General features: G+C 46.0%; 5 protein-coding genes across 5 annotated transcripts; 3 read left to right on the top strand and 2 right to left on the bottom strand.

Annotated features, from left to right (window-relative positions):
- Positions 1 to 43: 43 nt before the first annotated feature.
- EYB26_008999 (uncharacterized protein) lies at positions 44 to 2,620 on the top strand (the record flags this gene model as incomplete). Its single annotated transcript, XM_054268250.1, has 5 exons — positions 44 to 1,273; positions 1,327 to 1,450; positions 1,499 to 1,605; positions 1,654 to 1,790; positions 1,849 to 2,620. The coding sequence occupies 5 exons, from the start codon at positions 44 to 46 to the stop codon at positions 2,618 to 2,620; spliced, it is 2,370 nt and encodes a 789-aa protein (XP_054124225.1).
- Positions 2,621 to 4,095: 1,475 nt separating this feature from the next.
- Positions 4,096 to 5,223, top strand: EYB26_008998 (uncharacterized protein; the record flags this gene model as incomplete). The annotated part of the gene is made up of 2 exons (XM_054268249.1): positions 4,096 to 4,183; positions 4,241 to 5,223. The coding sequence occupies 2 exons, from the start codon at positions 4,096 to 4,098 to the stop codon at positions 5,221 to 5,223; spliced, it is 1,071 nt and encodes a 356-aa protein (XP_054124224.1).
- Positions 5,224 to 5,911: 688 nt separating this feature from the next.
- EYB26_008997 (uncharacterized protein) lies at positions 5,912 to 7,846 on the top strand (the record flags this gene model as incomplete). The annotated part of the gene is made up of 1 exon (XM_054268248.1): positions 6,356 to 7,846. The coding sequence occupies one exon, from the start codon at positions 6,356 to 6,358 to the stop codon at positions 7,844 to 7,846; it is 1,491 nt and encodes a 496-aa protein (XP_054124223.1).
- A 1,313-nt stretch (positions 7,847 to 9,159) lies between these two features.
- On the bottom strand, positions 9,160 to 10,186 carry EYB26_008996 (uncharacterized protein; the record flags this gene model as incomplete). The annotated part of the gene is made up of 2 exons (XM_054268247.1): positions 9,160 to 9,582; positions 9,635 to 10,186. The coding sequence occupies 2 exons, from the start codon at positions 10,184 to 10,186 to the stop codon at positions 9,160 to 9,162; spliced, it is 975 nt and encodes a 324-aa protein (XP_054124222.1).
- Positions 10,187 to 11,132: 946 nt separating this feature from the next.
- Positions 11,133 to 13,336, bottom strand: EYB26_008995 (uncharacterized protein; the record flags this gene model as incomplete). Its single annotated transcript, XM_054268246.1, has 5 exons — positions 11,133 to 11,621; positions 11,693 to 11,925; positions 11,975 to 12,071; positions 12,143 to 12,296; positions 12,354 to 13,336. The coding sequence occupies 5 exons, from the start codon at positions 13,334 to 13,336 to the stop codon at positions 11,133 to 11,135; spliced, it is 1,956 nt and encodes a 651-aa protein (XP_054124221.1).
- Positions 13,337 to 14,556: the final 1,220 nt, after the last annotated feature.

Here is a 14,556-nt window from a genome sequence, read left to right as displayed (position 1 = left end):
TTTGGGAAACGTCAATCAATGAGCAAAGTATGACACATTCACCATGAGTCGATTTCTCACTCCTTCTAAGGTCACCTTACTATGCCTGGTGTCGCTGTATGTCGAGGGCACAGTCCCCAACACATCAGCTGTACCCGTCCTATCCTTTCTGATTTCTCACATCCTGCCCTTGCCACCCGGAGACTCAGATAGATCTCCTCGCGCATTCACTCGAGACAAGAAACATGCCGTCTCTCTGGATGCCCTTGAAGAGGTTCTCTCATACCACGCCTCCTCAATCCCTGGCCGCTCTGTCTGGGATCTCCTACTCCGAAAAATGTGGTCCCTAGACTGCTGCGACGCCCTGGAAACTTTCTTCGCTGACATACACCAAATTGTCGAAAAGTCACGAGAAGAGCAGATTCATGACAGGGACAATGGTATTGAGCCCGTCAGTGATCGCATGCTTCTATCCCGGTCTTCGCCACTAGGCGCATTTGTGCGGAGAGCGCAGCTGGAGTTTACTCGACTGCAATTTCATGATTCGGTCAAGTTATGGCGTGGATTTGTCAAATATCGTATGCCGACTTATCGTGCTTGGGCGCGACGGCATCCGTCCGGGGGAGAGTCGGCTGTTGATGTTAACCTGGCAGAACTAGGTCTTGATTCTGATAGTCCCATTGGCCAGGTGGTGTATCGGAATATTGATTATGATTCAGACGACGAAGCGGGTGTTAGTACCAAGGATGTTGAGCAGCTGTTGAGCTTCCAGGTTGAGGAGCTACAAAGAATCGGCGGGCGTGTTCCAGATGAAGTTCGAGATCAACTTGAGTACATCATTTCAGCCGGCGTGACTGTGCCTAGCATGTCGCACTACATTCGTTTCCTGGATGCGTGGAAAGCAGGAGACTATCCTTCATCTTTTGATAATTTGCATCGATACTTTGACTACACGGTGCACAGCAGAGATCGGAGTTTCTATCAATATGCTCTACTGAATTTGGCTATTCTGCACGCAGACTTTGGGTCTTATACCGAAGCTTTGTCTGCTATGCAGGAAGCTATATCGATTGCGCGAGAGTCGCATGATATGAACTGTCTCAACTTCTGCATGAGCTGGTTATATCATTTCGGAAAGGCTTTTCCAGAGGAAATGAAGGATGTACAGAATACGGGAATGTTGGGTAGTGAGAAGGAGGGTCTCGCATTTCTGAAGGCAAAGGCTAAGGAGACCGAGTCGTGGGGCTTGCTTAGTACGATCCATCTGAGTGAGGCGAAACTCGATCTGCAGAATGTGAGCAATTAGGCCCCAAAGAGATTTATGGAGATATTGCTAATCCTCAATAGGGAGAAAGTCTAGCATCTGTCTTTGAGAACGTGGTCAAATCGTTCTATTTGAATGTGACGAGAAATTTGAGAACGACGATGGGTCCACAACTTCTCCTTGAGTCGTCGTTATTTACTCGCATAGGTAAGAATAACGCTCGGCGCTGTGGAGTACACCTACTGACGATTCTAGGTCTAACACATCTTGCCCTACTGCAATGTGACATCTTCCATGAATGTTACACCAAAGGGTCACCTCTCGAAGACAAACTCAAAATTGCCTACAGAAGCAGTCAATTGGTGAGTGTGCTTGCCCATTTAGTCTCGAATGCATCCTAATTTGTACAGATATTGCATTGTGGTAGCTATAAACGAGCAGTGGCTCGCCTCGATGATATAGGACCGACAGAATTACGCTCACTCAAAGCAAATCAATACTGGACATTTTATTCGGGAATTTTGAAATTACAGCGCCAGATCCATAGGTGCGCAAAGGGTATGCGTTGCTAAGGGGCTATTTGACTAATATTTTGATATTTGCAGAGACGATGCCGTTGCTGTGGAACACCTCTTCGCCCAACTCCAAGACATCGGACTCCACGGCATGGACCTCGACCTCCAACTGTCATTCCTAGAGATTGAATTTCGTCTCCGAAAAGGCCATCACTCTCAAGCAATTGCGATAGTGGAGGGAATAGCCCAGACCATGCATCAAGAAAACTTTGATGTCCTGGCTCAAATCCGGTTACTGTGCTTCAAAGCTAGAATCCTTGAAAAAACGGGTCTGCCACAACGAGGATTCTCCCTGGCCATGAGAGCTGCTAGTATTGCTCATCGATGCCGTGTCTTGCCGGGGTTGTGGGAAGCCATCGGTGTGCTGGCCACCGTACTTTTGAGTATGCGTGAATTCGAGGCTGCTGTAGAAATGATGGAGAGTATTATGCCTCAAGTCCTTGAGTTCGATGATCGATATCTCACAGCACGATCCTACTCAATCTTGGTGGACGCAAACATGGGCTTGGCTGGAGAAGCCACCTCCCCTACGCTCCCTTTCTCGCCAGATGACAACGATGATGGAGAAGCAGTAAATAAGAACCCAGACCCGCTCAAGAAGAAGGAATACATCACCCGCGCATCGGCGTACATTGATTGCTCGTACGATGAATACGAGGCTATTGAGGATTTGTTGGGACAGTGTGAGATGATGGCGAAGAAAGCTACGGTTATGCATTTGTCGGGGGATCTGGTGTTGGCGAATGATTATGCATCGAAGTATTTGGATTTGAGGAGGCTGGCTATGAGTGAGAGGGAGTGATAGATAATGAAGTATGATGAATATGACGAAACCCATCGAGGTAATGATGAGAGTACTACGACGAAGGGAATTCACTTTAATGAGCATAGACCAATGGAGGTGTTCACCTTCTTATCGAGCATCATATATAGTATCAACAGAACTGATATTCAGTACTCATTCTGTCCTTTATTTGCGAAACCTGCCACATCGAGCCTGAAGCATCATGCAACACATACCTAGCGTCCACCTTCTTTCAAACTATCCAAGCCTTTCATGATACCAGTTGATGTAAATCAAACAATTGCCTAACTCATTTACTCATTTCTTACCGAGATACTCTTCTTGTCACCGGCGGCGGCGGCGAGCCTGGATACGTATTACTCGAGTCAGTTCCCCTTGAGGCTATCGCCATCATTTGTAGACAATAATTTTTGTTCAGTCTCTACAGATGGTCGCCGCGATGATTCTTTGAGGAAGCGGCGGGGGTTGATATTACAATCCTGACCGTATACCAATGACAATGACAATACCATATCCGCTAGCTTTATGTTGAATGAAATGAAAAGAAATGTTCAGGCGTCTCTCAAAGGATCAAAGAAAACATTTGAACCTCTCTTTATTCCTAGTTGATCACTGTTCCTAACCACGGCAAGTGGATAGGAGGAGACCATCTATAAAAACGGCTCTGAATGAGCCCACTCATATCATTGTCGTCCTTATCTTCTCAAGGAAACGTTCAAAACACGGTGCCATGAGGTCTGTGCCCTCGAATTATTTCCTGAATTCAACGCATTGATACCATCTGCAACTCCACAGAATGTGCAGTCTGCCGGAAGAAATGAAAAACGAGACGGAGCATTTGGAGTATTGAGGTGAGAGAGAGCTGAGATGGCGGGAAGGTTGATGAGTGAGAACGAGCGTCTATCAGATCTGAACGGACGCGGGCTGGTTGAGGCATCGCCTATCATCAACCATTGGAGAGTCCTCGTAGAGCCTTTTCAATAGTTAGCTCCGTTGGAGAAGGGTATAATCTCACTTGGAAGCGACATTCTTCAATGAAGGAGTATAGTCTTTTTACGTTAGCTACCAGCACTCCCGGTTATTGAATTGAGACAGTTCATGATACAATTATCTAATAGATGTCTGGAGAGGTCATGTATTCGTTCAAGCCAGGCTCCACTAATCTGAACCTGCAAAATTCAAAGCCCTATTATAGACTGAACCCTTCTATATAAATCGGTGCCTGGTTGATGCTTGGATGTATACAACGGGCCCAAAGCGGACTAGGGCAAATGTCTATCCTTATCTTATCTTAGCGCGACGGGCGGAAAGTCAATGGCGGAATTCTTGGCGCCACTTTATTCCGTCGTCATTCAGCATCATATCTATCAACTCGACACAACCTCTCTTCATCATTGAGCTGTCTTTCATTTGACTCTCGTGCTATATTCTGACTGAACTGCTATGTGTTGATTCTATCTTGACTCAACAGTATGATCCCCACAGCACGTTGTCTGGCTGCAAAGCCACCCAGCTTCTTCAAGAAAAGCACCGAAGAATTCAGTCGATTGACACGCATTGGTATATTTCATTCCATTTTATTTTCTGTAACATGGCAAGCTGACAATGTGAATCCAGCATGGAACGCCGAAGCCCTCTCCACACCTACTAAACCTTACAAACTCCTCGACTTCGAAAATGAAGATACCGTCGCATCCTGCAAAACTATGGCTGACCGCGCCGTTGGCGGGTTCAGCAAAGCAGATCTAGATTTCGTCCCCGCAACTGCACACGAGCCCGCACATGCACGATTCCATGGCAGCATATCGACCAAACTACCTGATAACTGGCGTGTTGAGCGAACTGGATACGCCGCGTTCCGAAACAGAGATAGAGGATACTGGCTGTTTGGACGTTTATTCTGGGACGTTGATCCTTACAATTACCTGGCATTACGCGTGAAGAGTGATGGGAGGAGGTATACAGTCAATATCCAGTCGGAAACGATTGTGGACACGGATATTCATCAGCATAGACTTTATACGAGACATCATCGTGTATATGAGTCCCCGTCAGACGCGTTTTCGAATCCGCCGGAAGCTGCAGCGGAGGCATTAGAGGATAGTGATGCTAACGACACACCATACCCTGGTGGTATCCCACCGTCCTTATCAGATATCCCACCTGCAGAGACGATTATTAGTGCAACAACATCTGGTACATCAGGATGGGAGACTGTCCTTTTGCCGTTTGCATCATTCGTTCGCACAAACCACGGCTTGATCGTGGAACCCCAGCATTCGTTGATCAAAAACAGAATAAAGTCTATTGGAATTGGTCTTACGGATCGAATTGAGGGACCCTATGATTTGCGAATTCACCGTATTTGGGCCACCAATGGTCTTAGCGAAGAAGAGCTCGAGGAGGAGAGAAGGATATGTGGCGAAAATGCCTTGCTTGTTGATGAGGGTGTGAGAACTTTGTGGGGATCGAAGAAGGAGGCGTTCCCATCCGCGGGGTCAGAGCTGGAGGCTCAGGAGCAGGAGAAGCATAGAGAGATGGAGGGAAAGAAGGTCTCTGGAACCAAAGGATTGAAAGGGTTGAAGGAGGAATGGAGTTGAACGTACAGATTGTAACTATAGTCTTTATCACTTCTTAACCGAACTTGTACATTTATCATTTTCCCACTCAAAGCATGTACCTTGACGTCTCGTAAGCAGGGTCTTAATATCTCGAGAAGGCTCTTCAGCCAATTTTTCATATGTTACTCCTATTTATTTAAAGGAGTTGCTGGGTTGATCATCTAATGATAGTAAATTCCAGGTTGCTGTAACAGCAAGTTTTCAGAATATCTTCTGATATCAATGTGTTTCTTTGTCCTCATAACAGTCTGGCTGATGTGAATAGATAATGTGAAATCAAGCTTCCTAACTCTATCTAACTTTAGTTTTGGTTAAGAGGTCTATTCTTTAGCAAAATAACTAGAGCTAGAAGTCTGCTGGACTGCCTGAAAGTAAGTAGTTATCAGGTAGTGAACTGTTTACAGCTTTCTCCTGGATTTCACTCCAACTAGTCAGCTGACACCCTTCGCATGCTTGCCTAATTGGGGTGTTTGCTTTCTCCCTCTCTCCCTATAAATCTTTTCTCCTTCTTTAACACGTTTGCTCCGTGTGTCTTGTTTGAAACACCACGACATCGTCCTCAACCCCCTCCTTTCTCTCTCTTTCAACGACATCATCCTGACAAAGCACCATCTCACAAAAATACGCACAGCTGCACATTACATACAATACGCGGCACAGCAACACCATGTCCACGATGACTCCCAAAAAGAAGAAGCCAGGGCACAAAAGACGTGGCTTGGAGACCACTAGCGAGTCAAGCGAGCCTCTTCCCACAGAGAGTTCTTCTTCCTCGATTTCATCTCCTCATCCTCGTTCGACTACACTTTCTGCAACTTCATCAACTGCATCTTCTCATCCATCATATTCTACATCAAATATTCGTCCTGACTTTCAAGCTCATCCTCAACCTGATTCTCAGGCTCATTCTCATCCCACCTCATCTGGTAGAACCCCTTCGCCGTCAGCTCGACATTTTGCGTCTCGTTGCGTAGCTCCTTGCTGCTCAGGTTCCAAATCATCTTCTTCCTCATCTCGAGCACATCCCTCTTCTGATTCTCGCTCTGCTCGTTACGTTTCTCAGAACCCACTCCTCCCCTCATTCCCACCTGGCTCACGTCTACCAAAGACAATGACTAAACGCAAGTCAAAGTCCTCTCGTCGCGGCAAAGCTGAAGTGGCTTCTGTTGCTCCTGCCATTCCTGCTTCTAAGACCACTTTGGGTGAAATATCTTCGGACAAAGATCTTCGGGACTTTCACCATCAGCTTCAAATCCGTAACATGGAGCTTCATCCTGGAAACTGGCTTGTTGAGGCCTTCCCCACTGCCATCCGTCCACTACTCGAAGGTGGTGCTCCTGAATTAGTAAAGGTCGTCTACAAGAACAAGGGACAGCTTTACCTACTCATGAAGAAACTCATCGATGAGGTAAAGGATGGAGCTACTAAGCTGCACGTGGTTATGTTGAAACCAGTTCCTTTGGACGTAATCCAGAATGATATTGTCTGGGATTACAATGTTGCTCCTCACTGTCGTTTCACATACCTTGATGTGCAACAGACCCTCGTGCTCAACATCGCCACCGAGACACGCATGATGGAGACCTTGCCTGAGAGTGAGCTCATTTTTGACGACACTGATATGGGTGTTCAGGGTCATGCATTGGGACGTTTCAAGTACGGTCTCAAGAAGCAGTTGTCTGGAATGGGCATCATTGACAACCGTTGGGAGTTTGCCTGCAGCAAATCTCGCCAGAGCCATGGTCTCACCACTGACCCCAATGATCCCGCCCAGGACAAGGCCATTCACAGCGTCGATCGTATGTTCGTTCCTGGTATCATCCGTCACCCCAAGTATGACGCAAATAATGAGCCATGGCCAACCATGGTCGTCGAATGTGGTCCCGAATACGCCAACGTTGCTGCTCGCTGGTACCTAAATTACTGTGTCGACTGGTGGTTCACTCAGAGCACAGGATTCACCAAAATCGTCTTGCTCATGTACTTCGACTACGACCGCTACGAAACCATCGTCGAGAAATGGGTTTGCGCACCAGAAGCTCCTTACACCAAGTCACTCGCCCAAACCATTAACATCAACCTCCAGCGCAACAAGGATGGTAAAGCAATTGTCGTCGTCAACGGCGAAGATCTCATTATCAACTTTGAGTCTCTCATGGCCCGTCCCAAGCGTGAGGGTGAGTCCGATATTGTGTTCGATAAGGCTCTGATGAATGGCTTTGGGAATGGCTACCTTGTCCCTTGGCCCAATCTCGGCACCGAGCGCCGTAAGAACGTCAAGAGTTCGGGAATTGACGTAAACACAGCTCGGAAGCTCCTCAACTACCCCCTCGAAACGTTGAAGGATCAACTTGGCCCTGCCTTGACAGAGGCCCTCAAGGCGGCTGAGAAGGCCGCCAAAGCCGCAGGCGCCGATGCCGACGTGCAAAAATCAAAAATGAAACTCACCTTGACTCGCAACAAGGTGAAGAAGGAGGGTGAGGAGGAGAAGGAGTCGGTGTTTGGAGAGGACCGGATTCCGGTGGACATCTCCATCCCAGAGGCCCTCGCCATCATGGCCGAGAAGGATGATGGCGAGGAGGATGGCAAGGAGGAGAAGTGAGGGAAACCTGACTTCTTTATCAGATTTTCTTCACTTTTTCTTTACTTTTTGTTCTTCTTTTTCTTCTTTTCTTTTCTTCATGTCGAAATGTCCGAGTATGATAATGATTTTTGAAGCACTCCCGTTGGTCTTTTTTTTTGTTTCTTTTTTCATATTGGAATCGTTTTGTTTTGTTGCTTCTCTTTTTTTTAAAAAAAAAAAAATTCAACAAATCAACAAAAAAAGCGGGGAGAGCGTGGGAGGAAAAAGTCTGATCACCAACTATTGTCACTCCTTTGATAGATCAGATAGAAAAAAATTCATCATGAATTCTTGATGAATTGTTCTTTCTCTGCGTTCGTCGTAGATGTTGAGTAGTTGATCTGAATTGGGAAGGCTCGGCGGTATACAATCATTCTTGTGTATCTGGATCGAAGAAACTTGACGATTGATATGATATGGGGCAGAGGGACTCTATAATTTACAATTAACCTAGCATATCCCATTTGAATCAACTAGACTCGACGGTATGATGCGGATCCAAATGCCTCTGCTCTGGGATATAAATAATCCTTTGAGTATCCGAACTGAAGGACCGGATTAAGTGGTATCATGTGTATTCGAAGGCATTCAGAACATGTAATCGTTCTTGACGTCGCATTCGGTTGGACGAGAAGCTTTGTTGATTGATATGATCTGTAATTGAAGGCCGCTAGGTCGGGTAACGGTGTCTCGAATTCGGTTCGAAGCGAGAATTGATTGACTAGCTCATCTATCTATATTCGACGGCCTCGGCAGTATGCGATCCGATCATTTTTATATATTCGACTCGAAGGGAGTTTACCGAGTGGGACAATCCGTAATTGGAAGCACCATGGATAGACAATTGTTCTCGAGATAGAAGCAAGCATGGAGGAATGATAAAGGTTTTGTTCGACGGGTCGCTGATATGATGTGCAGCTGAAGGACTCTAGATGAGACAATTCTTCTTGTAAAGGCGCTTAGCTGAGTGGTGACATCTGTATTTGAAGATCACTAGGATAGACGATGTATCTCGCGCATTTGATTTGACGAGGAGCATAACCTGGACTGGAAGGGCTCTAGGTTCGATTATTCGATTTTAATGGAAGCTTACCTGATCGAGATAAGCTGTGGCTGGAGGACCCTAAGGTAAGTAATCATTCCGACGATTGAAACAAGTAGTACGAGCATAGGATTATATGCACAAGTCACCGTTTATCGTGGTTAATGTGGTCGAAGGCGTAGCCAAGAAATCATTCTCGCAATTGAAGTAAGTAAAAAATAAGAATACACCAAAAGTGAGATCACTTAGTTTATGAAGCATTCAGTCTCTTTTGCTCCTCCTCTTTCATCGCAGCTTGCGCACGTAACCGTTCAGGAACAACCATCTCTCTTTCCCCTACAATCTTCCAATCATCAAGTCGATCAACACCCAAGGCCTGCAGTGTCTTTCGCTCAACAAGACTGAAATCATTTGGATTTTTGCGATCGAATCGAAAGGGTTCTTTCAACATGACGGGTGGATTGGTGATGATTCGTGGTATACGCAGTGTGTTGACAGATGCTGAATGCACTGTGAGCGGATGGAGGAGTATGACGTCGCCTGCTTTACCGGTCATTTCGTGGAATTCGGAACATTGGCTGATGATTCGTGTATAAAAGCCATCTTTGTATTCAGGTTCAAGTTCACCACCACGAGGAACCATGTGGGGTGAGACACCTTCGGGGTGGTTGTACTGAGATGTATTAGCGATGAAAAGATGAGGGAAAAGTTGGGAATGAATTTACCAAATGTCTTGCCATGTGTGGAATCGAGTCTGGACAAACCACTGTACCACCGGCATGCTCAACAATGTCATTGAAGAGCGGAATGACAAGTAAACCTTGCTCCCGCGAATCGAGGAAATGGATAAAAAAGTCCCCATCGACATGCCATCCATACAACTCCTTCGGATGCGGCCACGGTTTCCCTTCAGCCTCCTTTGTGCCCAGATTAACAATCAAGGCATCATTCCATACAGCAGCTTCATCCAAGACTCGATCTTCACCACCGACTACTTCACAAATCGCTGCCCAAGCTTTCGGGGCGAATGACTTGACAGGTTCATGTCGATGCGGGGGCATGTGGATTCTCTCGGATGTCCACGTCTCTTTATCGGTGGGCGAATAACCCAGACGAGTCCAAACATCTTTTGTCCATTCAGCTGCCTTTTCTGGAGTAAAACAATTGGGAACTCGGAGATAGCCGTATTTCATGAAATGATCTTTTTGCTCTTGGGTGAGCTTGTATTTGGTGTTGCCGGTCATGGCGTTTAGTTTCTTTTTGACACGGTCAAACATTGTTGATCTATGGGAGTGTGCTGTACTGTAAAAGACCAATTTCACTCAAACAAAGATACACTGCAAGATATGCTAGTCAAATTATTAGTGTGATGTTCTTTTGACGACGGTTGGTTGATGGTTGCTGACATGAGACACCTATGTACCTAGGTGTACATGGATTCCAACCCCGCTAGTGGACGCTCGACGATGAAGCCACTTGTTCTCGGTATCAGTAACCAGTTTTGAATTTATGTATCAATAAAAAATATAGCCTAGACACGGCAATGAGCGCGCTGGAAGAGAAGTAATGACGGAATTGGTATATACGTTGGTTGATGGAAGAAGTTAGGAGGATGGATGTTTTCGCGGGAGGATGACGACGCAATGTCTTGGTTCTCGCGGTGGGCCGCTCCTTCCCTCGAGTAGGACACGATCGCTTGAAGCCATCTTGATTTCCGTTCGTTTTCCTATATTTTTTGAACCACGCAGATTCTCACCGGAGCCCAAGGATGGGATGCCTTGTTCAGAAGATCGACCCAGGGCATTAAGCTTGTGTTATCGGGCAATTCACTCTTTCGACGCGATCCATCTTCGCAAGCCCTACCTAATAATCGACAGCATACCAAAATCGCAGATCATTATTCACTAGATGATCTGTGAAACTATCATGTGATGTATAGCTATTCACCAAAGACCATCGTTTGCTACGATTTGAGAAGCTCGCTCTAAATAGGCTTTCGTATCTTTTCAAGATTATCGGCAAGTACGGGGGGAAAAACAAACACATTCTATTGAAGAGAGCGATGATAGCTAACTATTAGTAATTAGGTGTTATTGGGGGAAATAGTTTCTGTGAAAGCAATGACTCCAAGTCTCGGGCTAAGCAAATTCTATAACAAGCCTTTTCTCTTCGTTAAGAGTTGCGAAATTATGCATCTCATTCGCATCATAACTAGATATAAGTTCAGGCATCCTTTGTATATTGGTCGGTTTCACCGTTAATCGAATCTTCGGCTTGACTATTTGTCTCATGATTAACTTCAGCTTTGCAATGACCGTTGGTGTGGCCATTTATCTGACGCATTTTCTTGGTATTGATGGCCCTGGCAAGAGCTGTAGGAGGCTCTCGATGTAGGTTCAGCCATTCCAAGTTGTCGACAGGGTCGAAATCCAGGATATCCTTCTTTAGTCTAGGGTGTTCGAGTATACTTCGTGGGATCAACTTCTTGCTGATGCGATCCGGATAGTTGGCCATCTTTCCGCCTGGGAAGTTCTCACCGTTACTTTGAAGACGGCGACGAGAAAGTGTAAGCTCTTCCTGCCATTTTTCTCCAGTGTCTAGCATGAGAGCGTCCAGAACTCTCACACTCACGGGACCTTCTCTCCATCTTGGCATACCGCTGTTGACATGCTCAATCTTGAGCCTGAATTTGTGTGTAAACTCAGAAAATTTCTTTTTGATAACATCCATCAGCCACATCATCCTTCCAATCCAAAAGTAAGAAGTCTGGGTTGAAAACTTACCTGCTCTGAGTAATTTGCGTCCTCAACCCATCGAAATACAATTCCTACGGAAGGTACGGTGAATATTCTGCCTCCGTAATTCTTGTCAACCATCTCGACCTTGTCAGAGACGTGGCACAACATCAGATATGCTGAATCCAAGCTAGTATGATGGACGTATTGGCGGATCGCATTCTTAAAATCGTCAAGGCCAGGTGTTGCATGCGGGTTAGATGGCCACATTCGACAGATTCCTGGCTCTTGTTAGCTTGATCAATTTTCAATGCTTTCTGAAGAGCTCACTTTTGCCATCAGCTCGATCTATTCTCATTGGACGATTTCCAATGGCGAAACCTTGTTCCTTCGCTACATCCAATGCCTTCGCTGCCTCAAACACATTCTAAAAGAATATTGTTAGCATGGGACGCATCTTTCGTCTATATCAGCCGAAGCCATTGTTGTACGACATACCTTGTATTGAATCCAACCGGTTGGCAACGACCTCACAGTGCCATCAGTTCCACCCTTTAATCTCCATGTAACATTGACTTTGCAATCTCCAAATGGGCTGAATCGTTTCTCCAATGCATCACCTAAGGCTTCAGTTGTCATTCTGATGGGAAGACTAGACCGAGTCTTGTTAGTATGTATGGTGAAGATCTCAGGAGAAGAACCAACTCACTCTCCAACAAACAGCTTCGCTTCGGGATCGTCCAACTTCTTTGGTGCTGTTTTGCGTAGATAAGCAGGAGCACACCATGAAACCGGAGGGACAGTTAGTGCAAATTGTTTGACCAGGTACGGGACCTGGCCATTGGGTTGATAGTACTGGTCGGTCGGATAGTAATCGTCGAGGCAATACTGATTGTTTCCTAGCTGATAGTAAGGAAGAGGAAAAGGAAACGCGTATTCGGACCTGATCGTGTCCGAGCGCGATCTTCCCGGTAGACCTTCAGGTGGCAGCATGGGTGGAGGAGGTGCTGTCTGCGGACGAAAGATAAGTTCTCCACTCACCGAATCCTGGTCACCGTGTCCGTTCGGTTGGGGAGGAAATGGATCGTTGTGCCCGTTCGAATGAGGAGCCCAGTTTCTATGGTGACCATTAGGTTGATGTGGATGAGGTGGAAGAGGTGCAGCATTGTTACTTTGCTGCGCAAAGAAACGCGCGGCCTCTTCAAATCGAATATATGTCTGTGATTCGATATTCATAAGCAAAGGATAATTGCAAGGTGGTTCGCGAGATGCATGCGCCGATTGCGAACCATTTCCATTTTGCATTGGTATCTGCTGTGGCCGAGGAGTATCAGTCCTTGGAACGTTTCTAGGAGTTCGTAGCTCCTCCTGTTGTCGAGGAACTGGAGTCACGGAGCCACTTCTTTGGGTTTGCACTTCCTGCTGCTGTCGGGGCGTGGGCGTTCTCGGACCGCCTCCTGTTTGCATGTCCTCCCGTTGCTGAGGAGCAGGTGTTCCCGGACGGTTTCTCTGGAATATACTAGAAAAAACCCTGCCACTTCCGTTCGTGGCCGGCATCTCCACCGGTGGTCGAGGAGTAGGTGCCAGTGGACGGTTTCGGATTGGTGTCTGCTGTTGTTGAGGAGCCGTTGTTCCCGAACCGTTAGCTTGAGGAACAAAAGCCTCAACAGGATAGCGTATAGAAGATGGCATTGTGGTATACGGTAGCAAGTATTGTAGTGTCTATATCAACTCAAAGAGGAATTGAAGCTTTCCAGCAGATAGTCTGACTTCGAGAGGGGAGCAATCGAGCAAACCTGTAGCAATTTATATAACGGCCAGCAAGTTAGATTTCTCCCGTGTATGCTTGGATAGCAAATGGTGAATTGATGTTGAAAGAAAGAAGGCCATGGTTTTCAGGGGCATGAAGCCCTTTTAATTCTTGTGAATTTGCAGGTTGGAATCGCTGCCTATAACTGCCTACTTTACTTGTTCTGGTACAATTGACATCATAACAATTAAAACAATTGGAACAATGATCTGCCTGACAGGCAATAATAGGAGGCAATAACTACAATAAGATTTTGGAAATGAACGATGTTAAAGTATGAAGATGGCTAGGCGTCGCCGCCTGGAAAGAAGGAGCTGGAAGGAAAGAGAGGAATTCACAACAAAGAACTGCAACATATGCTGAGAGCAATACCAACACACAAGAAACATCAATAGGCAATTTGTCTATACAGAGGATCAAAGGGCCTATGGTAGCCCTAATTGTTCCAGATTATTTCCTATTTAGGAAATATGTGGCTGCTGCCTCTCAGCCAGTGGGAAGCGTCCCACGGTCTGTTCCAGGAAACTATCAGGCGTTCAACAATTAATGTTTGGCTATTTTTCCTGTAGGGGTTTAGTTGCAGATCTACCTTTAGGTTGGGGATGGTACGAACCTTATCGTACATCGGTGTACGTATTATACATCTTGTGGTGTGATGATGAAGTCCAGATGCTCCTTTTAGACAGAATTTGGAGAGAAAAAAAGTTCTCATTAGAGTTATTCGAACATTCATGTGATGTAACTACCTAGTAATCAGGAGATGGTGTGATTCTTGTGTAAGACTTGAACTTTGTTACGTTTCTCATGAATAGAAGGGGAAGCCTGCAATTGTGATGGACATTTGGTAGACTCCCCAGGCATCCACCCGCCACCGAAAACCCTAAGTGTATCTTGGACTTAACATCTGCTCAGTAATCATTATCCGTCTCGGTCCTTTCGGTTTTGGAGCTTTCTTTCTGCTTCTCCCGTAGCTCTGCTATCTCCCGATGTAGTTCTGCCTGATACTGTATCCCACAGGCAAACATGGACATCAGTATGTAGGTAATCTGCAGTGGAAAGAGGTAGATTTCCTTAGCTACTTGAATTTGTAGATAGAACATGA

This window comes from Talaromyces marneffei, chromosome 7 (assembly GCF_009556855.1).
Source record: "Talaromyces marneffei chromosome 7, complete sequence".
In the NCBI taxonomy this organism is placed as follows: domain Eukaryota; kingdom Fungi; phylum Ascomycota; class Eurotiomycetes; order Eurotiales; family Trichocomaceae; genus Talaromyces; species Talaromyces marneffei.
Note: the sequence above shows the minus strand (reverse complement) of the source record. Positions and strands in the feature narration are given on the sequence as shown.